The sequence below is a fragment of the Rattus norvegicus genome, chromosome 1 (genome assembly GCF_021556685.1).
Source record: "Rattus norvegicus strain SHRSP/BbbUtx chromosome 1, alternate assembly SHRSP_T2T, whole genome shotgun sequence".
Taxonomy (NCBI): domain Eukaryota; kingdom Metazoa; phylum Chordata; class Mammalia; order Rodentia; family Muridae; genus Rattus; species Rattus norvegicus.
The window spans coordinates 215905533-215927500 of NC_141534.1; the positions used below are offsets into that span (position 1 = coordinate 215905533).

A 21968-nucleotide genomic window follows, 5' to 3' on the forward strand; every position below is an offset into this window, starting at 1 on the left:
ACTTCTCCCTGCGTCCTCCCCGCGCGCTCCCTGCTTCCCGGCGGCCGCGGGAGAGGAGCCCGGCCAGGGGGAGGCGCGGAGCGGGCTGGCCGCCCGGCCTTCCTCTCCCCTCGCTCCTCCTCTCCGCCTCCACTTGCTCCGGCCTCCTCGCTCCGGCCTCAGTTCTCCCGGCCAGGGAACTTTCTTCGCTCTCCCCTCAGTGCAGCTTCCATCGCTCTCCCTCGCAACCGAGATCCCGGCCGCTCCTGCTGTCCCCTCCCTGCCCTTGGCTTCTGGCCCCGCTCAGCCCTCTGCAGCCCTCTCCCGGGCTCCCAACACTCGATCCCCTGCTCGGGCTCCACCCCCGATCTCCGAGGGTCGTGCGGCCCCGGATGCCCGGGCCCCGAGGGGCTGCCCGCGGCCTGGCCCCTGCGATGCGCCAGGCGGGGGCATCGGGGCTGCTGGCGCTACTGCTGCTGGCGCTGCTGGGCCCCGGCGGCGGGGCGGAGGGGGGGCCGGCCGGCGAGCGGGGCACAGGCGGGGGCGGGGCGCTGGCCCGCGAACGCTTCAAGGTGGTCTTTGCGCCGGTGATCTGCAAGCGGACCTGTCTGAAGGGCCAGTGTCGGGACAGCTGTCAGCAGGGCTCCAATATGACGCTCATCGGAGAGAACGGCCACAGCACCGACACGCTCACCGGTTCTGGCTTCCGCGTGGGTGAGGGCCAGGGGCTCTGGCTGGGGACTTAGGGGAGGGCAGGCAATAGCACCAGGCAGGAAACAGAGTGGAACACTGGCATAAGAGATGGGAAGCTGGGATACAGCGATCGATCGCAGGGTCTTGAGAGGCTGCAGCCCTTGGAAAACAGAGTGAGGGGCTGTATGGAAGCTTGGACTTTTAAGTATTGGATAAGGGTTGAGGCTTAAGCTGGGGTCCCGGATGACACAGGATTCCTGAGAGGTGCTCAGTTCTAAGAGGGAGCATACAAGGGGTTGGACAGATGAGAGCAAGGGTAGGAAGTCGTGCAGAGCTGGGTAAATATGCCCCCCATACAGAATTCTTTTGAAACTGCCTCAAGTTTGGCCCGGTGGAAGAAGACACCTGTGTTCTCAGGAAGGCGGAGCTAGGGTCGAGACTGGAATGAAGGAGTTAGCTATTGGCAAAATCTGAGGGGGAAAGAAAGGCTTTGAGGCCTAAGAAGTAGGGTACTAAATAGTGGTACAGGCCTGCTGGTGGGGGTCATTTGGGTCCTCAATCAGCTAGTCTGTTCCCTACATCACTCATAAGTTCCAAACATCTGAAAGGCCCTCAGAGCTGCCCACACCCCAAGACTGAGGGCCTCCTGGTCAACCTAGAGCCCACCCCTTCCTTTAGCATCTCTCTAAAGAGAAGGCCTGGTGCTCAAGACTCCTCCCCTGGGGCCCTGTGGGCTAGGCAGGGGGAGGTGTCCCAGTGGTAATTACCCTCCTGGACAGGGTAATTAGGCCGTGCCCAGGATGGTACCAGGAAAACAGCCCCTCTCACACGTTCTCATGTTCACTCACAGCTCCAGACCCAAGGGCGCTCGATCTCTCTCTCTCTCTCTCTCTCTCTCTCTCTCTCTCTCTCTCTCTCTCTCTGTGTGTGTGTGTGTGTGTATACATGCACAGGCTTTGGCATGGCACGATGTGACTAGCTCGTGCTCTGTGTGTTTCGGGTGTGTGTCTACAGTCACTGTCTGGGAGTGTTTACACAGCGAGCCCATAGTATTTGTGTCAGAATGAGTGTGTATGTGTGACAGGATGACTGTGCATGTGAGTGTATGCATGCCCAGCCTCTCGGGCCCCCTGCCTGACCATCCTGTGCAGGCTCCTGTCTCTGTCCATGCTGCCCACATCCCCCAGGCTCTGTGCCCGGGCCACAGTGGGAGGATGTCACTGAGAGGTCATACTCTCACCACGATGGGTGACTCACTGGAAAGCAGGAAGAAGAGGATTCTGCCTCCTCTGGCCCAGGACACACCTCTGTTGCCCTTGAGGCCTGGTCTCCAGAGACTAGACAGGATAGGATAGGCTAGTCTGGGATGCTCTTCCCACCCTCATGATCAGAAATGGGTCAGGGCTGCCCCTGTGAGTGTCCAGGGAAATAGCACAGCCACCTACCCTCCCGAGAAAGTGGAGTGTCCTTAGAACAAGCAAGAGAGGAGCTGTGGTTGGAACTCAGGGACCTCCTTTGGGACACAGAGCTGAGGACCACCACACTGTGCCCTGGAAAATGCCCTTTATATTGGGAGAAGCAAATATGACTACAACTCTGGAAAGTGCCAGCCAAGCCGGGCAGAGGGTGGGGAATGGGAAAACCTCCTTTCTGGGAGAGACACTGGACCCTAAATGGCCAGATCTGGACCATGAAGCAACTAGCAAGAACTAAAGGAACGGATAGAGGTACAGCCAACGGATGGAGACGCTGGCACACTGGTAGGAGGTAGCTAGGTCCTGCGCCAGGGGTGTGCAGGAGACAAACAGAGGGAGTTGGAGTAAAAGAAGGTTCTGGAACATGGCCTCAAATGTTCAGACAGGGAGCAGAGCAGTAAGATGAGGGAAGGGGTAGGGTTGTTTTTTTTTTTTTTTTTTTTTTTTTCTAGAACTTTGCCTGAGGCAGGTTTCTCTAGTCATGATGGGACTGTGGACAGTTGGGCAGAGGTCCTGAGTGAGACCGGAGATGGGTTTAAGGGACACTGTAGAGACTGCAATTATATGCTAGGGTCGGTCACCTGTGGCTGAACAGCCAAGAATTCCCAGGGGTAAGCCCAGGCAGATAGAAGTCCTGAGTTCTGTCAGTGTCCTGGGCTAGACCCTGGTTTGGTTAGACATGGTGTGCCATTGGCAGCTGCATGAACTAGGGTTGATGGCAAGATGAAGGTTGAATATGAGGATGGGCTAGGGGAGAAACTTGAGGCCTGAACTAAGGGGAGAGCATTAGTTGTTGCTTCTGTACACTCTGTTCCACACTGGGGTAAGCATCTGTATAGACATTGCCTGCTCCAGGCAACGTTACCAGCATAGAGGAGGCCCAGGTGCCTGAGAAGGGGAAGTAAATTCTCAGAGACATAAGGGCATATGGCCAGGAGTTAAGCCTGGAATTTAAGATTCCACAATCCGTCGTGGAGAGAAAGGTTTTGGGGACCTACAGAAGGCCATTCATGCCTACCTATTAACTGATTGGTTCTTTAGATGTCAGCATTTTTAGTTCTCTGTAAACTCCAAATATTAACCTTATCATGGAAAATAGCTGTCAAAGGCTGTCTGTCTCCCACCTCCTGGGCTCTCTTCTGTTATTTTTCTTTTGCTTTTCAGGGTCATGTGTGTGACCTATTATCAAAGTCAGGTTCCCCATAGGGCAGAGCTAGGGTGGCAAGGAAGCCTGAATAGTGAGTCAGGTCGTGGGTGATGATGGCCTGAAGAGAAACCAGGCTCTGACCCCTGTCTCCTCCCTAGTGGTGTGCCCTCTACCCTGCATGAACGGTGGCCAGTGCTCCTCCCGAAACCAGTGCCTGTGTCCCCCGGATTTCACGGGGCGCTTCTGCCAGGTGCCTGCCGCAGGAACTGGAGCCGGCACCGGCAGTTCAGGCCCCGGACTGGCCCGGACCGGAGCCATGTCCACAGGCCCGCTGCCGCCCCTTGTCCCAGAAGGAGAGTCTGTGGCTAGCAAACACGCCATTTATGCGGTGCAGGTGATCGCAGATCCTCCCGGGCCGGGGGAGGGTCCTCCTGCACAACATGCAGCCTTCTTGGTGCCCCTGGGGCCAGGACAAATCTCAGCAGAAGGTACTAGGAGACTGGGAAACCCGGGGGGTGCTTAAATGGGCGGGTAATAAGGGTGGTCGGATCGGGGCGCGGGCCAGGCCCTGGAGGAGCTCAGCGTCGCGACCCTCCAGAAGCGGGACAGCCCTGAGGCCACCGCGCCCCGCCCCCCCCAGTGCAGGCTCCGCCCCCTGTGGTGAACGTGCGTGTCCATCACCCTCCTGAAGCTTCCGTTCAGGTGCACCGCATCGAGGGGCCGAATGCTGAAGGTCCAGCCTCCTCCCAGCACCTGCTGCCGCATCCCAAGCCCCCGCACCCGAGGCCACCCACCCAAAAACCACTGGGCCGCTGCTTCCAGGACACACTGCCCAAGCAGCCTGTGAGTAAAACCACAACTCCAAAGGAACAGTCATTCTATTTCAGGGTCACCTGAGTCACATCATGACCGCATACAATTGAGTGTCACAGGTTGGGGCTGGAAAAAGAAAGGGGCCTCAGGAGGGAGGCAAGTTGAGGCGAGCCACTCGGTGATTCCTCTCCACATCCCTTCCTCCAGTGTGGCAGCAACCCTTTGCCCGGCCTCACCAAGCAGGAAGATTGCTGCGGTAGCATCGGTACTGCCTGGGGACAAAGCAAGTGTCACAAGTGCCCACAGCTTCAGTGTGAGTGCCTGGCTCAATGAAGTGTCCCCCACAGGGTGGCCCAGCTATCTTTCTCCCATCCCTGCTATGGGAATCTCCCCTCCCCCCCCCAGTGCAGGCTCCGCCCCCAAATTTGGTGGTGAACCCACGAAATCCTCTGTCTCTTCTCCAAAGCCCTCATTTCTCTCCTGCAGAACCACAGTGTTTCCCCGTCTTGTTGCTATTGTGTCTGCCCTTTCTCTGCAGATACAGGGGTGCAGAAGCCAGGACCTGTACGTGGGGAGGTGGGTGCTGACTGCCCCCAGGGCTACAAGAGGCTCAACAGCACCCACTGCCAGGGTATGGTCAGCTGGAGAGTCTGTGGGCTGTAGGGTGGGTCAGTGGTCATGGGGGTGTCCCAAGGTGTCAGAGAAACGGTCTGATGAAGGCAGAACCCTCAAGTGCTTGGAGCAGCTTGCTGCTACCTTATGGCCCCAGCTACAAGAATCAAACTGCTTATCACAGACATCAACGAATGTGTGATGCCCGGCATGTGTCGCCATGGTGACTGTCTCAACAACCCTGGCTCTTACCGCTGTGTCTGCCCGCCTGGTCATAGCCTGGGTCCCTCGCGCACACAGTGCATTGGTGAGACTTGGGTCCTGTGAATTCACAAGGCTGGATGGGAAGGACAGGGCTTCAAGCAGAGTCACGAGGTCAGGGCGGGTTAAGGGTTGGTAGCAGAAAGGACAAGACGCAGAGCAGATAGGGGTCAGTGGTGTGAGGTCAGAGATCATGGAGGTCAGAGGAGGAAGTCAGCGTCCTGTACATCACTGTTTTGGTGAGAAGAACAGATGGAATTCAGAGCCACTCTAATCAGGAGTCGGGGGTCACAGAGGTCTGGGGTCACAGAGGTCAGGGCCAAGAGTTGACAGAATGGAGAAGCAGGGAGCGTCTGAAGCAACTGGGCAGACGGACATGGGTGATGCTCAGGTCCCGCCCTCTGCTCCCACCCCTGCAGCCGACAAACCAGAGGAGAAGAGCCTGTGTTTCCGCCTCGTGAGCACTGAGCATCAGTGCCAGCACCCACTGACCACACGCCTCACACGCCAGCTCTGCTGCTGCAGTGTGGGTAAAGCCTGGGGCGCCCGGTGCCAGCGCTGCCCAGCAGATGGTACAGGTGAGGCAGAGGCACAGTGCATGGCGTGGGGTGGGGACATGGGCTGTGTACCTGTCCAGGAGTTCACTTGCTGTGGTGTCTACATCTTGACCACAGCAGCCTTCAAGGAGATCTGCCCGGCTGGGAAAGGGTACCATATCCTCACCTCCCACCAGACCCTCACCATCCAGGGTGAAAGTGATTTCTCCCTCTTCCTGCACCCTGATGGGCCACCCAAACCCCAGCAGCTTCCTGAAAGCCCCAGCCGAGCACCAGCACTCGAGGACACAGAGGAAGAGAGAGGTCTGGCTTGATCCAAAGGCTCCAGATCTACAGATAAGACCCCTGGGCTAACTTCTTAAGGCAGTGGTTCTCACCCTGTGGGTCGGGCCCTCCTGGGGGGTCACATATCAGATATCCTGCCTATCAGATATTTACATTAAGATCCATAACAGTAACAAATTAGAGTTATGAAGTAGCGATTAGATAATTTTATGGCGGGGGGGGGCATCACCACAGCATGAGGAAGTGTAGTAAAGGCGGGAAGGTTGAGAACTACTGTTCTAACATTTAAATCCCTAGGCCGAACCACGGACACCCTCCTCCCCCAGGCCTTACCCTCTCACCCTCACCCTCTCACTATCTGACTTGGCCTATCACCTTCTAGGCTGGCACTGTACAATTCCCTGCCCTCTAGGCAATGGCTACTAAGCAAAAGTACCCTAATCTCAGGATCTAAGCTTTGACCCTTGACCCAAAGGCATGACTTTTGAACTCTCAGAGACCTACCCTAGCTATACACCTTGATCCTTGACCTCCCATTCTGACATAAATAATGTTCCTTCTTCTCTTTTAGGAGTGACCTTGGACCCAGTAAGTATGGGAGCCCAGGGGGAGGGATAGGGAGACAAAGGAGGCAAGGAGGCTTATATTGCTATAACCACAGCCAGTGAGCGAGGAGCGATCGGTGCAACAGAGCCACCCCACTACCACCACCTCACCTGCCCGGCCTTACCCAGGTGAGCAGAGGCACTGCAAATGGGGGCCAAACCACTGGGAGGTGTGTGCTTGTAGAGGGTGTAACAGTGAGGACTGGGTGGCAAAGCTTTGGTGTAGCCTACAGGAGGTAGGAGCCTTGCTTTCTGAAAAGCCCCTGCTTCTGCCCACAGAGCTGATCTCTCGCCCCTCCCCACCTACCTTCCACCGATTCCTGCCAGACTTGCCCCCATCCCGAAGTGCGGTGGAGATCGCCCCCACTCAGGTCACAGGTAAGGCCTGCCAGCAGGGCCACATCCTGAATAGGCTACACATCCAGCTTAGCTTTCCTCCTTCCAACACTCCGTAAACTAACAGGCTAGCACTTGCCCAGAACTTGGAGCTGGGGAAGGTCCAGTGATCAGGAGAGGGGTCGCTTTGCTTTCCAGTGGGCCTGTTAGTGTGATGGCCAGCTCAATTGAGAGTCTTCATCATTCAACTTATATTTATTGAGCACCTACCATGTGTCTCCCAAATAAATCCCAACCAAAGCAAACAGATTGAGCTTGGTGTGGTGGCTCGCACCTGTAATCACAATACTCAGGAAGTGAAGGCAGAAGGATTGCCTAGAGTTCAAGGTCAGCCTGGGCCATGGTGTGAGACCTGCAAAATAGAGCAATAATTAAAGTCTATCATGTCTCATAAATGTTACTCGAAAAGGTGTCAGGAAGTCAGGGAAGGCTGAAGATTGTAACAGTAGCAATCGTACAAGGAGAGGTTGTAGGGTGTGTGTGTGTGTGTGTGTGTGTGTGTGTGTGTGTGTGTGTGTTTAAGATTGCTAGACATTCAAGTGAAGTGGGGAGGGGAGGGACGTGCAGATTCAGAAAAAGAACATTCCAGGGAGGTTAAGTCTGGGCAAAGGTGTAAGAAGTATGAATCATTGGTGGAGGAGGGAGAAACCACAGAGAAGCAGGGGAAGCTACTTCATGGAGCCGCCATAACAGGCTCGGGGTTGATGCCAAAGATGAGAAGCATCTGCAAGGACTTGCGTGTCAGAATTGCCAACACAGACTGAGCAGTCTCTCTGCCAGGCTCTATGTGATTACCTTCACTGACTAAGCATCAGTGTGCTCTCTTACTCTGAAGGGAAGTGCTTGCCTTGGTTTCCAGATGAGAACTGCCGGGTTCAGAGAGGTTTAGCAATTTGTCCCAGGTCACAGAGAAGCCAGAAGGAACCTATGTCGTAGGGACTCCAAGGCCACAGTTATTGACCCTGACTGAAACCCTGAACCTAGATGAGCTCCTAGATGAGGGGCGCAAGTGGATTGTGGGAATGTGGAGGACAAGGTGCCTGGGAGGGGAGCAAGGAAGCCTATGGACAGCACAGCAGGCAGAGAGCAGCGCCCATCCAGGCCCACTGGTCAGGTGGATTTTGGCAACGCTGAGTTTAGCATCACCCTGGGCTTTGTGGAAAAGATGGGGACCAAAGGGAAGAGGAGGAAATGGAGCTTATGACCCAGAGGACAAGCAGAGCTGGACACAGTGCTGGCCCAAGTTGGGTTCCTAGGAACTAACTGGTGTCTGTCTTGGGAGGGGAGACAGTCAACCATTGGAAAATGGAAGATGCAGGTCCTTGGAGCAAAGGGTATTGAAGTCATTGGCTAGAAGATATTAATAAACCTGAAGCCACAGGAGACTGGCAAGAATGTTGTCTCAGAGACTCTTGGGAAAGAGTATTAAGAACATAGGGCACTTAGCTGTTGTGGTTTGATTTGAGGTGACAGGGGTCGGGCTCTTAGAATGCTAGGTAGGAATGGAAATAATGAAGGTGGCAGGGATGACAAAGACACCAGAGTCCTATTTGGAGACTTTCTGGAACAATGGCATTAGTATTACTTGAAATAATTACTAGGAACTCCTAGGATTTAAATACCCATGTGCAGAAGCCAGAGGTCACTGTGTGACCAAGCTTTCCTAGTCAGTAGGGCTGGTGTGCCAGCATCTGTCTCTGGGGGTGTGGCAGAAAACACGCATTCCCTGATCAGTCCCTTGACCGGATACCCTCGTGCCACAGAGACCGATGAGTGCCGATTGAACCAGAACATCTGTGGCCATGGACAGTGTGTGCCTGGCCCCTCGGATTACTCCTGCCACTGCAACCCGGGCTACCGGTCACATCCACAGCACCGATATTGTGTTGGTGAGCAGGGGTGGAGGGTTTAGGGGGTGTAGTGTGTGTGTGGACAGGGATTGGCTGGGGAGGAGCCCGAGAGCCACTGCCGTGGCTCACTACTTGCCTTTGATGTCCCTCACCTACTGATCCTTCCAGATGTGAACGAGTGTGAGGCAGAGCCCTGCGGTCCCGGGAGAGGCATCTGCATGAACACTGGTGGCTCCTATAATTGTCACTGCAACCGAGGCTACCGCCTCCACGTGGGTGCAGGGGGCCGCTCGTGCGTGGGTGAGCGCCACCAGCCCTTGGCTAACCCGGGTATACTGGGTGGGACCAGCTCCTACTGCCCGCCCCACGCCCCATCGCACCCTATCTTTGCTCAGACCTAAACGAGTGCGCCAAGCCTCATCTGTGTGGTGACGGTGGCTTCTGCATCAACTTTCCTGGTCACTACAAATGCAACTGCTATCCTGGCTACCGGCTCAAGACCTCACGACCACCCGTTTGCGAAGGTGGGTTACCCTCCAGACCAAAGCAGGCATCACAGCTGTCCCTTAGGATGGGAACAAGAGGCCTGCACCTATCTCTGATCCTCTCAGGCTGGGGTCAGGGAAGCTAAAACTGGTCCATTTTGCCTTGATTTGTGACGGAGGGAGGCCCTGTCGAGGACTAAGAGCACTGGACCAGCTATGTTGTCCCCAAACTTGTCCTCGTCCTTTTCTCTTCCATGCAGACATCGACGAATGTCGCGACCCTAGCACCTGCCCTGATGGCAAATGTGAAAACAAACCTGGCAGCTTCAAGTGCATCGCCTGCCAGCCTGGCTATCGCAGCCAGGGGGGCGGAGCCTGTCGTGGTGAGAGCGGATCTGGCTCCACGTGGAGGGCGGGCCTCCAGAGAGTAGAGTTCCGCCCCTAGCCCTGCAGAGGGGAGTCTCACCCCAACTGTTTGTAAGCTGGGCACAGTCTGATACTGGGGTTCTTCCCTGCAGATATCAACGAATGCTCCGAGGGGAGCCCCTGCTCTCCTGGATGGTGTGAGAACCTCCCGGGCTCTTACCGTTGCACGTGTGCCCAGGGATACGAGCCCGCACTGGATGGCCTCAGTTGCATAGGTGAGCTCCCGCATGCTGGGCAGGCTAGCACTCTCATTCACAGAAGTTAGAGAATGGGGGTAGCTGGTGGGGGACCAATTCTGCTGTCTACTGAGGCTTAACGTTTTACGGGAAGCAGCTGAACCTTGAATTTTTTTTTAATATATGAATGCTTTGCCTGAATGAGTGCATGTGTATCGTGTACATACCTAGTGTCTTCAGAAACCAAAAAAGAGGACCAGATCATCTAGAACTGGGGTTACTGACCTCGGTGAACTCCTAAGTGGGTATGTACTGTGTAAGAGCAGTAAATGACCTTAACTATTGAACCAACTTTTGTCTCTTAAGAGATGAGGCTTGAAACTTTAGTTTGGGAAGCTTGATAATTTGAAGGGAAAGAAGATATCATTGTCCTTGTCCTTGTAATGTTTTAAGTACCAAAAACTAGACAAGATGCTAGAATTCAGACAAGTTGGGAAACTTGACAAATTTGTGGACTAGCAGAGACACAGGCCTGAAGGAAGGAGGCTTGCGTTCTCTAAAGGACGGTAGGAAGTAGCGAGCAGAGAAGAATCAGAGAGCAGCGTACTTAATGGGTGGATGGGGTGAGGGTAGCGGCTTGGGACAGCCATAAGATGCCTCGATGGTAGGACAAACTGGCCAAATGTCAAGGTCAGGGAAAGAGGGGAGTTTGATTCAGTGACTCCATGTGTGGTTCTGTTTTTTGGGATAGGGTCCCTGGGATTGGACTCCCCCTTCTTTGATTTTTATTTGTTTATTTTATATATGTGAGTACACTGTCGCTGTCTTCAGACACACCAGAAGAGGGCATCTGATCCCAATACAGATGGTTGTGACCCACCATGTGTTTGCATGGAATTGAACGGGATTGGACCCCTTTAAAAGGGAAGTTTGGGGGGCTGGGGATTTAGCTCAGTGGTAGAGCGCTTACCTAGGAAGTACAAGGCCCTGGGTTCGGTCCCCAGCTCCGGAAAAAAAGAACCAAAAAAAAAAAAAAAAAAAAGGGAAGTTTGGGAGCCCCTTCATGCTAGATAAGTCAGTAGGACGGTCCGATTGGGTCTCTCAGTCAGAAATGCCAGAGGCTGACCACTGTAGGTTAGGAGTCTTGAACCAGACATCTCCCTGTGAAACTCTGGTTTGTGGACTATGGGGGCTACGGAAAGGTGAGTCGAGCCTACTTAGCCAAGGAGACAGAGTTGGATAGAAGAGTGTCTAGCAGAGCCTCTCGGCACCAATGCTAGGGAAGGCGGAGTAGATGAAAGGGCATCAGGAGATTCGAGTAAAGGCATGGTAGCATTAGTGGAAGGTGGCTGGGCTTTCAAAGTACCACTTGAGAAGCTAAAGAACTCTAACCAGTCTAGCAAGAGTACCTCTTATTTGGTGAGTGTGGATGAAGGGTGGGAAGACATGAGCTCTTTAGCATCAAGTATGGCCATGGGATCCTGGGAACAGTTGGCATGGACACCCATGCATGGTTTTTATGTGTGGGCAGGATGAAAGCCCCATAGGGCAGTGGGAAAACAGTAACAGAAGCCTGAGACCACACAGCCTGGTCCCCTGACACTCCTCTGTGTCCCGCAGACATGGATGAGTGTGAGACCGGGAACATATGCCACGATGGCATCTGCACGAACACACCAGGCTCCTTCCAGTGTCAGTGCCTCTCTGGCTATCATCTGTCAAGGGACCGGAGCCATTGTGAGGGTGAGGGATCCTAGAGCCTGGGCGCTGGCCTGCTCCTACCTACCCCAGGATCTCTACTGCCCAGGTCCAGTCCCCATCCAGATCCCAGTTGTGACATGAGGGTGTGGGAGTGACCCAAGGGTCTCGGAGTAGGGAACTCAGATAACTCCAGGCTATGTGTATGGGGTCAACCCAGGAAATTCTCCAAACCCTAATCTCCTACAGACATTGATGAATGTGACTTCCCCGCGGCCTGCATTGGGGGTGACTGCATCAATACCAATGGTTCCTACCGATGTCTTTGTCCCCAAGGCCATCGGCTGGTGGGAGGCAGGAAGTGCCAAGGTAAGAGGAGTTGGCAGAAGGCTTCTGAAAGGAGCAGTAGGGCAGTGTATTTGACACGCTGTAGCTTTTCTGTATCTATTTGACACACTGAGGCTTTTCTGTTACCTATTTGACACACTGTAGCTTTTCTGTATCTATTTGACACACTGAGGCTTTTCTGTTACCTATTTGACACACTGTAGCTTTTCTGTATCTATTTGACACACTGTAGCTTTTCTGTATCTATTTGACACACTGTAGCTTTTCTGTATCTATTTGACACACTGAGGCTTTTCTGTTACCTATTTGACACACTGTAGCTTTTCTGTATCTATTTGACACACTGTTGCTTTTCTGTAGTCTTTGTATCCCTCCATTCCTCCATCAATCCATCTAACTGGTTCACCAGTGCATTTGTTCTCTGACAAGGATCACCCTGCTGGCCGCAGTGTTTCTGTGTTCCTTGTTTTTACTTTTTGTGCATGTGTGGTTGCCTGAATCATGTCTGTGAACCACATGCACACATCTCTGTGGAGGCCAGAAGGGGGCGTTGGAGCTACAGATGGTTGTGAGTGGACGTGTGGGTGCTGGGTCATCTGGAAGAGCAGCCAGTGCTCATAAAGGCAGAGCCACCTCTCCAGCCCCTCCGCTCAGCCCCTTACAGATGTGACAGTCTGACCCATCAACTGCCTGACCTCTATGTACATTCATCACCATGTGATACCTGCATCCCTGTCTGCCAAGTGGTGTACTAGGTATTTCAGCAATGAACTGGGGCCCTAGATTGGAAAGCGGGCCTCAGGTTCAGGGTGAGGGTACCCAGAAGTTAATTAAAGGGAGTTGACTGTAGAGTTGAGATTTGAATCATAAGGAGTCTTTCAGCAGGGGCTCTGGGAGGGAAGAGCTCTCTCAGTAAGGAACTCTGGGTGGGAAGGAGTCTCTCTGGGTGGGAAGGGGTCTCTAAGTAGGGGGTTGTGGGTAGGAAGGGGGTCTCTGGGTGCGAAGGGTCTCTCTGGGTGGGGTTCTACTCCATGAACAGGAGTTGCAAATTACTCAGTGTGTTTTTAGAGTGGTGGGGACAACTCTAACTTGAGCAAAAATTTGGGAGGAATGAAAGTGTGGAGCCAAGTTTGATAACATGTATCTGCCATCCCAGCAACACAGGAAGCTGAGACAGGAGGATAGCAAGCAACAGACATTGCCTCAAGGAATGGCAAAACTGAAAGGTAGTGGGAGATGAGCAGGAAGGTCTGCAAATGTCAGCTGAGGGTCAGAAGCTCATTCCAGTGCCAGGGGGACCTTAGGGTTTACACAGGCTGACAGCGGTGTCACAAACCTCCCCACACAGATGGGTCCAAGGGGACTTCTGTGGTATGCACAGGTTCTGAGCCTGTGTAAGGGCTTTAGACACACCCCAGGGAAAGAGGGGCTGGGTCTCTCCACAGCCGAGCTTGCCCTTGCTTCCTGGTCTCCTTGCACCTCCTAGATATAGATGAGTGCAGCCAGGACCCAGGCCTGTGCCTGCCCCACGGGGCCTGCGAGAATCTCCAGGGCTCCTATGTCTGTGTCTGCGATGAGGGTTTCACACTCACCCAGGACCAGCATGGATGTGAGGGTGAGTACACTCCCTTGGTAACCCTTGGAGCTACAGCTGGCTTGGAGGTGTGCCCCAGTTCCACCCTTTTGAATTCCTGAAACAGGAAGAAATCCTCTTTGCTTGGGAGAAGTGGGTGGGGCTAGACAAGGAGGGCCAGGGCAAGTAAAGGCCAGAGTACGTGCAGTTTTGGGGTACAGTAGACAGGGCCAAAGCTACTACCTCCATGAATTTGAACTGTCACCCTCTCTCCAGAGGTGGAGCAGCCCCACCACAAGAAGGAATGCTACCTTAACTTTGATGACACAGTGTTCTGTGACAGTGTATTGGCTACCAATGTCACCCAGCAGGAGTGTTGTTGCTCTCTGGGGGCCGGCTGGGGAGACCATTGTGAAATCTATCCCTGTCCAGTCTACAGCTCAGGTAAGAGGGATACACCCACTCCTTCCCAGAGCTCCCTTTTATTCATCCCGCTGGGTGGATGGGAGGGAAAGGAGGAGAGAGCAGATGTGTGGTTTGTGTGCTCAGCCTTGCTTTTCCTTCCCTCCCTCACCCTGCAGCTGAATTTCACAGCCTGTGTCCTGATGGAAAGGGCTACACTCAAGACAACAACATCGTGAACTATGGCATTCCAGCCCACCGTGGTAAGCTCTGACCTGGCACCTCCTTGCTTCTTCCTTTACAATTTGGCTTGGTTTAAGGGTGCTGGTTGGCTACCACTCACTGGGTAAACTCCACCCCTTACACCAGCTTGGTTCCAATAATCCCCACCAGAAACCCTGTCTTAGGTTCAACTTTCCCAATATGCCCCACCCATGAGTCTCAGCAAAGGGGCCCAGTAAACTTCCAGGTAAAGGAGAGGCCACTGGGCACTCACGTTTCCCTTGGTTATACAGACATCGACGAATGCATATTGTTTGGGGCAGAGATCTGTAAGGAGGGCAAGTGCGTGAATACGCAACCCGGCTACGAGTGCTACTGCAAGCAGGGCTTCTATTACGACGGCAACCTGCTGGAGTGCGTGGGTGAGCACACCTGCAAGTGGTGTTCCTGGGGAAGCAGCCTAAGCCAGGCCCGCTCCTGTTACCAGCCCTTCTTTCTCTCCGCAGATGTGGATGAGTGCTTGGATGAGTCCAACTGCAGGAACGGAGTGTGTGAGAACACACGCGGAGGCTACCGCTGCGCCTGCACACCGCCCGCAGAGTACAGCCCCGCGCAGCGCCAGTGTCTGAGCCCGGAGGAGATGGGTGAGGCCCGGGGGATCAGTGCGGGGAGCAGAGCCCAGGAGGAGATGGGTGAGGCCCGGGGGATCAGTGCGGGGAGCAGAGCCCAGGCTGAATTGTGATCACCACCTCCACCAACCCCCTCCATGTCCCATAGACATGGATGAGTGCCAGGATCCGGCTGCTTGCCGCCCTGGCCGCTGCGTCAACCTCCCGGGCTCCTACCGCTGCGAGTGTCACCCGCCCTGGGTGCCCGGGTCCTCCGGCCGCGACTGCCAGCTCCCCGAGAGCCAGGCGGGTGAGGGCGACATTCGTCCTGGGCCGATTTTGAGTCCTGTCAGGGTGGAGCCCCCGGGCCACAGCCGGCAGCTGGGACGGGACAACAGTGGGTAGTCCCTACCTCCCTCCTCTTGATGTGGGTCCTGTTCCACAGAGCATGGCCCAGAGCGACGAGAAGTATGCTGGGGCCAGCGCGGAGAGGACGGCATGTGTATGGGGCCCCTGGCGGGACCTGCCCTCACTTTCGATGACTGTTGCTGCCGCCAGGGCCGTGGCTGGGGTACCCAGTGCAGACCGTGCCCGCCGCGTGGCACTGGTGAGCTACCCCAGAGGGACTAGAGGTAGGGTGCAGGGGTACAACAGGGTTTGCTGACTCTGTACCCACTTCCAGGGTCCCAGTGCCCGACTTCACAGAGTGAGAGCAATTCTTTCTGGGATACAAGTCCCCTGCTACTGGGGAAGTCTCCACGAGGTAAGTGAGGCCAAGGGAGCAGAGGTGTGGATTAGAGGCCATCAGTGGGAGCCCATGGTGATATCTGCATTCCTCTGGCCCAAGTAGATGAGGACAGCTCGGAAGAGGATTCAGATGAGTGCCGCTGTGTGAGTGGCCGCTGTGTGCCACGGCCAGGAGGGGCAGTATGTGAATGTCCTGGGGGCTTTCAGCTGGACGCCTCCCGTGCCCGCTGCGTGGGTGAGCAAGATGTTAGGGACAGAAGGGCAGAGTCAGTGGGGGTTAGAGTGCACCACAGTGGGACTTAACCCAAGCCTGCGTCTGCTATGCCACCTTGCAGACATTGATGAGTGCCGAGAGCTGAACCAGCGCGGGCTGCTGTGCAAGAGTGAGCGGTGTGTGAACACCAGTGGCTCCTTCCGCTGTGTCTGCAAAGCTGGCTTCACCCGCAGCCGCCCTCACGGTGCCTGTGTGCCTCAGCGGCGCCGCTGATGCAGTCTTAGCCCACACCTCAGTGATCATCCGTCGAGGGTACTCTCCACTGAAAGTGGAGACAAGAACATCCTTTGCTTCTGACCAAATGAGAGCATGGACCCAAGGACCCTTCTGGGCCCACAGAGCTCCTGCCCACACCCCAAAACCAAGGGTGCTCCTGTCTGCAGAGTGCTGTCTGCTTTCCTCCCTGAGGATGATTTCTAGAAACTTCCAAGTCAGATCTGCCCCTTTAATTTACTCTTGGCTTTCAAGGCAAATTGATATTCACATCCAAAGCTGGTTGGGACGGCAGCACCAAGACCTACTGCTTGGGCAGGTTAGGCTGAGCTGGAACCCAGGATGTGAAATAGAATTTATTGTGGCTCTGATTATGTACACTAGATGTGCCTGACCTGCTGACCAGGCTGACATGGTTTGTACAATAAATACATCCTCCGGGCCTGCTTTCCAGTGGTTGGAAATGCCCAGGGGTCTGGGGGTAGGGTTGTCAGTCCAGCTTCCGGGCTCCCAGCTTCATGGGCCCCTTGGTGGCCTTTTTCTCCGCCCGCTTGGCTTCCATTTCTCTTCTCCTTTCCTCTCGCTTTTTTCGGGCTAGCTCTGCCTTCACCTGCCCTGGGATCAGGAAGGAAAGGATGAGTGTGTGGCAGCCTCAGCTCTCCGGTCCCACACCTGCGCTACCCAGGCCCATCAGCTCCTCTTGGGAAACACTCACTGCTTTCAGCCTCCAAGCCTTCCCAGTTGTCCTCACCCCAGGAGTCTGGGTCTGGCCTGGGCTGAAAAGGAAAATGCAGGCTGCAGTGGGGTCAATGCCCAGCACAGTGTACTCCAAACCGTGCTCTAGTGAGCCAGTACCTGGGTGCTGGGACGAACAGACAGGGCAGCAAAGGGGTCACCCTTGTCACTGGGCTCTGCACCACCCCAGTTATACTCGCTGGCTAGCCGGGTTCCTTCTGGGGGTGGCTCCACAGAACTGGGTTCCTGCCAGCCCTGGTCCCAGGAGCCCTCAACTTCCCAGCTGCTCCAGTGTGAGTCCAGAGATTTGTGGTCTGAATGGCTGACCTGTGTGTGAACAGTAGGAAAGACAGGTAGGCCAGGTAGAGTAAATGACCAAACAGTGCTCCCTACAGTCCCCGCCTGACCCTGCCCACCTGTCCAGCTCGATTCCCTTGGCCCTTGGTGCTCCAGTCATCCTGCTGCGCCAACACAGACTCGGCTTCCTGCTGCAGGGTAAGAAGGAGAAATGCATGACCAGCAATGTTCTCAACCCCCAAGAGGCCAAGTACAGTGAGCCCTCCTGGCCATGGCTCTGCCCTTTGGGTTTTTACTGGTTTTGAGACCTACCAGCCCTCTCTTCTCTGACCTAGCTCTAGGGACCCTGAAGTTGAATAGAGGCTCAGTGGCTGTTGCTGACCTCTCATGACCATCCACAGAGCTCCCCTACCAGGATGCCACACAGATGAGGGCGGGCCCAATTCTAGTCTGGGCCTTGAGCTGGTGAGGCCTCCTCTGCCCTGCTTACCTCCAAGCTGCCCCAGTCCTCATCATCCCATCTGTCGGCAGTGGCGCTGTCTTCTGCAGCGTCCTTGTCTTCTTCCTGTGTTTCCCGGTGGCCTGAGGTCGCAGGGGTGGCAGAGGCAGGGGCTGGAGCTGGAGCAGGGTCTCCTAGGAAACAGGGTTCTCGGGTAAAGTGGTTAACAGGAAAGGAGTGAAAGGAGAAGGGGTATCATGAGGCCCAAAGAGTGACCAGACAGTGCCCCATGCCTATGTCTCTGTTCCTGAAGCAGGGGAGCCTGACAATAGCCCTCAGCCCTCAGCCCTCAGCCCTCAGCCCTCAGCCACTGATGCGGCGAGCCCTGGACTCACCCTCTGGCACTGGTCTCTGGGGCACAGCGGCCTCAGACGGCACAGGTGTGGGGTGTGTTCGGATCAGCTTGGAGGTGAGAGATGACACCCCGGTCACAGCCCAGCCTGCCCAGCTGGCTGCAGCTCCTCCTGTTCCAGGGCTGGATGCTGCATGGACGTCCTTCTCTGGACAGTGAGAGATACACAAGTATGGGCTTCTGCTGAGATGACAAAAGGGTCAGCTCTGCTACAGTGGTGCACGGCAAACCCTCCCTGGCCTTGCCTAGTCCTCCTCCTATCTACGCAACATCTATGGTGACTCACTGGGGTTCTCCAGCTTCCAGATGCCCCCATGGGGTAGGACACACCAGGGGACAGACAGTAAAAGACACGGCAAAGTGAACGAGAGCCTGAGTGTGGGCCACTCACCTATTTCTGCCAACTGGGTAGGATCCTCCGACACAGACTCTAATTTGGACAGGAAGCTTCGAATGGTCTTAAAGGCCTATGGAGTAGCAAGAGGCCAAGCTGGGTGCTCCAGCAATCCCAACGCACGGTCAGGTCTCTGGGAGACTGAATATCTCCAAGCTCAGCCCCCAGGTCTACCCTGGCTATGCCTTACCTGGTCCCGCACAGATTTTTCAGGGTCTACAGTAAGGCCGCAGAGCACAGGCAGGATCTTATGGGCACAGTCATCCATTGAGTAGAGATTGTGTGTAGCAGCGAAGCCCAGGACACCCGCAACCCGGGATGGTGCAAATGGGTCCTTAGTGGCCCGGCTGAAGGCAGAGGTGAGGACCCTGTGTCTAGTCTGAAAGCCCGGATGGATAGGGAAAGGATACTTGAATATACAGAAGCAACAAGCAGCCCCAAGCTACCAGACCTCACTTTCCAGGCAGGAGCCAAGGCCTAAAAATACAAATCTATCAATCTCAAATTTAAGAAAAGATTTTATGTTGAGCAAAGGTGGTGCACACCTTTAATCCCAGCACTCATGAGGGAGAGACAGGTGGTTCTCTGTGAGTCTGAGGCCAGCCTGGTCTACACAGCTGGTCCTAGGACAGTGAGGGCTGATACACAGAAAAACCCTATCTCAAAAAACCAAAAACTTAAAACAAAAAAAGGGAAGAGAACTTACCTACGGTGTGGGCCTAGGTTTCTCTTGGATCACTGGAATCCACACTGCCTCAAGGTGTACACAGCAGCGGCCTGAGGCCGAGTGTGCCCCTCTCTTCTTCCCTAGCTGCTGACCTACTCAATCACTAGATTTTGTTTATTTATTTTTGAGACAGAGTCTCCCTATGTTATGTAGCTCTGGCTGTTGTCAAACTGACTCCGTAGATCAGGCTGGCCTCAAACTCAGAGATCCACCCACCCTCTGCCTCCCAAGTGCTGGGACTAGAGGCATGTGTCACCATGCCCAGCTTTCATTCAGTCTTATTAACTGGCCAGGCCTGGCAGAAGTTCAAGTGTTGTGTAAAGACATGGAGTCATGGGTTCAGAACCCAGACCTACCCCCTTGAAGGCCAGCTGTGATCTAACCTACAGCTAACTCCATCTCAAGAAGCCCAAGCATTAGGCCTAAAGATGCTCAGGACTAATGATGCTCTGGGACAGTGAGGACCCAGGCACACAGGCTTTGTCGCCCAAGAGGAGACTGCCACCCTTCCACAGCTCTACAGGACACTCACACTAGCACTGAGGTAGGAGCCGATTTTGCCCAAGCAGACCGTGGTGTTGCAGCGGATGGGACCCTGGTCGTCCTTGGCTTGCAGCCTTGCGAAGTGCTTCAGCAGCTCCACATTGAGGTTGGTCTCACTCAGCTTTGGGGCCAAGAGCAGCATGGACTGTAGAGTAGAGGGGATGGAGGGTCCTGTGAGCCAGTGCAGGAATGGACTCCTGGGAGAATGTGCAGGCCGCTAGTGGGCTGTCAGAGCTGTCTAGCTCAGCCCCGTCCCAGCTAGCATATTAAAAAAGGGAGTCCTGGGCTGGGGAGATGGCTCAGCGGCTAAGAGCACTGACTGCTCTTCCAGAGGTCCCGAGTTCAATTCCCAGCAACCACATGCTGGCTCACAACCATCCATAATGGGATCCGATGTCCCCTTCAGGTGTGTCTGAAGACAGCAACAGTGTACTCATATACATGGAATAAATAAAATAAATCTTTAAAAATAAAAGGGAGGGAGTCCCCTATTCCCAACTTCCTTTTAGGACAAGACCACAGAAGCCTGCCTGCATTCTACCCCATTCAAACTTACATACCAACACACTGTGACACCCACTCTGCCAAACTGGTTTATTCAGGTTGAGGTCACTGATGACCTCCTAAATCAAAGTTAAAATCAAATCCTAAATTTGATTTTTAATTTAACTTTATTTTGTAGCCAAGGCCATCCTTGAATTTCCAATCCTCTTGCTTCAACCTCCTCAATGCTAGGATTTGAGGCATGTACCACCATGCCTAGACTCAGCCATTAAATTTATTTACTTATTTTTCAAATTGCTAAATGTAATGGCTGTTCTAGGTTCCTTTCAGTTGCTGTAATAAACACTTTAACCAAAAGCAACTTGGGAAGCAAAAGGTTTGTCTTATCTTATAGCTACCAGGTCATAATCCGTCATGGACAGCAGTCATGACAAGACAAGGCAAGAACCTGAGGGCAGAAGCCAGGCATGGTAACCAAGCCTATAATCCCAGCACTTAAGAGGCAGAGGCAGGTTTATATCCATGAGTTCAAGTCCAACCTGGTCCACACAATGAGTTCCAGGACAGCCAGAGCTATATAAAGAGATCACATCTTAAATAGCCAAGTGGGGCAGTGGGATAGAGTACAGAGGCAGGAAGCAGGAGGTCCTGCATGCTTCTGGGACCAGCCATTCAGGGATGGCCAAGCCATCTGGAATAAATGAGAAATAAGACAATGCCGCACAGTCAATCTGACCCAGGCCAGTTTGAATTTTGAGCTTCCCTCTTTCTAGATGACTCCAGACTGATAATAAAATGAACCAGAACAAGGGCCCGTTTACCACTACCCCAACCCTAAGGGAGAGTTTTGATACCCCCAAGTTCTTTCCACACCTTTAAGCTTTTGTTCAGTTCTGCCCCAACCTGGGTGAATGCTCGTCTTACTGAGATCTGGGTGGTCAGAGACCTCAAAGTGCACTCCAGCTTCTTTTGTATCTAAGACTCCTGCCCTTTCAGCTCTCTCCCTGCGTGGCTTGCACGCCCTGATGTTTGATCTGCAATGCTCACATACAGCGAAGGCTGGGCTGCTTCTGCGCAGTGATGCTCCCGGGCAATGCCTGATCCCGAGCGCTCTAGCCTCACCAGTCAATCCACTGTTGCGTTCAGAATTTGTTGGTTGTTGGGAGATGATGGAAGCTATGGAAGTGAGCCTTGTTCAAGGCAGTGGATCCTTGGGAGTTATCACTTGCCCAGCCCCTCCCCTCTGTCTTTCTGTCCATCTGTGATGAGGAAAGCAGTTCTGCTTTCACTTCATGGCCCCTGCCAGCATGGCCTTAGCTCCCCATGGGCCCGATGCAACAGAACTGTGACCATGGACTGAAAGCCGACACTGACCCCAGAAGTGACAGATCTTTGCCCTTTTGGGTCATTCAAGTGTTTTTCACAGTGCAGTAAGCTGAGAGCACAGTCCCCTGGTGCCATCCCTAACCAAGACTACTTCTCTGTACTTTACATGTGCATGGTCAGTGACAGCTCAAAGCCTCCACCCGACAGGCAACAGTTGCCCAATCGCAGCCCAGCTCCCCAGTCTTCTCATACACTTCACCTTCAGACCATTCCAGAGCCTTAGCCCAGAAGCCACAGAATCATCCTTAACTCCCAGAAAAGACTGTCGCTCCCAGTTTCAGAGGGCCCCATTCTCTGGATGTGGCCATCATTACCCCAGCACCCAACAGACCTTAACAGCTTCCACCCTTACCTGCCTGACAGCAGGCTCCACAAAACGTACAGTCTGTGTAGTCCTGACTGTCCTAGAACTCACTCTGCAGACCAGGCTGGCCTTGAACTCACAGAGATCCACCTGCCTCTGCTCCAGAGTGCTGGGATTAGAGATGTGCACCACCACACCCAGTGATGCAATGACTGACCTTTAAAGCAAGTCAGACCCTGCCACTGCCCAACCCCACTGCATCTCCAGCCTCACTTCCAATGAGGGTTTTAGGAGTTCCAATGACTATTATCTGTCGGGCTCTACACCCCTTCAGCACGCTAGATTCCTCTTTGCTAATCTATATTACTAGATGTAGCAGCCT

The 21968-nt window shown here is 54.1% G+C and overlaps 2 protein-coding genes across 21 annotated transcripts in view; one reads left to right on the forward strand and one right to left on the reverse strand.

Moving 5' to 3' along the window:
- Ltbp3 (latent transforming growth factor beta binding protein 3) lies at positions 1-16293 on the forward strand. Of its 17 annotated transcripts, none has more exons than NM_001444212.1 (28): positions 1-693; positions 3453-3782; positions 3935-4137; positions 4315-4420; positions 4646-4738; positions 4904-5026; positions 5400-5558; positions 5655-5840; positions 6394-6410; positions 6484-6556; positions 6707-6805; positions 8587-8712; positions 8842-8973; positions 9069-9197; positions 9419-9541; positions 9677-9799; positions 11381-11503; positions 11708-11827; positions 13293-13421; positions 13656-13823; positions 13961-14044; positions 14297-14425; positions 14510-14647; positions 14781-14921; positions 15057-15218; positions 15294-15374; positions 15462-15593; positions 15694-16293. In NM_001444212.1, the coding sequence occupies exons 1-28, from the start codon at positions 372-374 to the stop codon at positions 15843-15845; spliced, it is 3903 nt and encodes a 1300-aa protein (NP_001431141.1). In that variant the 5' UTR covers positions 1-371; the 3' UTR covers positions 15846-16293. The 17 variants fall into 17 exon arrangements, with proteins under 17 accessions (NP_001431141.1, XP_087450750.1, XP_087450757.1 ...); XM_087594624.1 differs by having other exon boundaries at positions 14510-14695; positions 15459-15593; positions 15694-16287; XM_087594631.1 differs by having other exon boundaries at positions 14510-14695; positions 15694-16287.
- Scyl1 (SCY1 like pseudokinase 1) overlaps positions 16189-21968 on the reverse strand; it is a 13661-nt gene continuing 7881 nt past the window's right edge. For 2 of the 4 annotated variants that reach the window (XM_087548310.1, XM_087548323.1), the window contains exons 9-17: positions 19382-19537; positions 18313-18501; positions 18120-18195; positions 17712-17876; positions 17368-17510; positions 16997-17065; positions 16701-16907; positions 16561-16621; positions 16189-16460 (exon numbers count right to left, since the gene is read on the reverse strand). In XM_087548310.1, coding sequence (XP_087404436.1) covers positions 16336-16460; positions 16561-16621; positions 16701-16907; positions 16997-17065; positions 17368-17510; positions 17712-17876; positions 18120-18195; positions 18313-18501; positions 19382-19537 — 1191 coding nt within the window. In that variant the 3' untranslated portion in view covers positions 16189-16335. Of the gene's footprint in view, positions 16461-16560; positions 16622-16700; positions 16908-16996; positions 17069-17367; positions 17511-17711; positions 17877-18119; positions 18196-18312; positions 18502-19381; positions 19538-21968 lie in introns of all 4 variants that reach the window. The other 2 variants (NM_001011938.2, XM_087548317.1) reach the window with 1 other exon arrangement.

Bases quoted from the DNA above. Each gene is read 5' to 3' on its own strand.
- Ltbp3 (XM_087594624.1), top strand. From the start codon at position 372: ATGCCCGGGCCCCGAGGGGCTGCCCGCGGCCTGGCCCCTGCGATGCGC. The intron at 4,421-4,645 runs GTGAGTGCCTGG...CTTTCTCTGCAG, and splicing joins CAAGTGCCCACAGCTTCAGT to ATACAGGGGTGCAGAAGCCA. The intron at 8,974-9,068 runs GTGAGCGCCACC...ATCTTTGCTCAG, and splicing joins AGGGGGCCGCTCGTGCGTGG to ACCTAAACGAGTGCGCCAAG.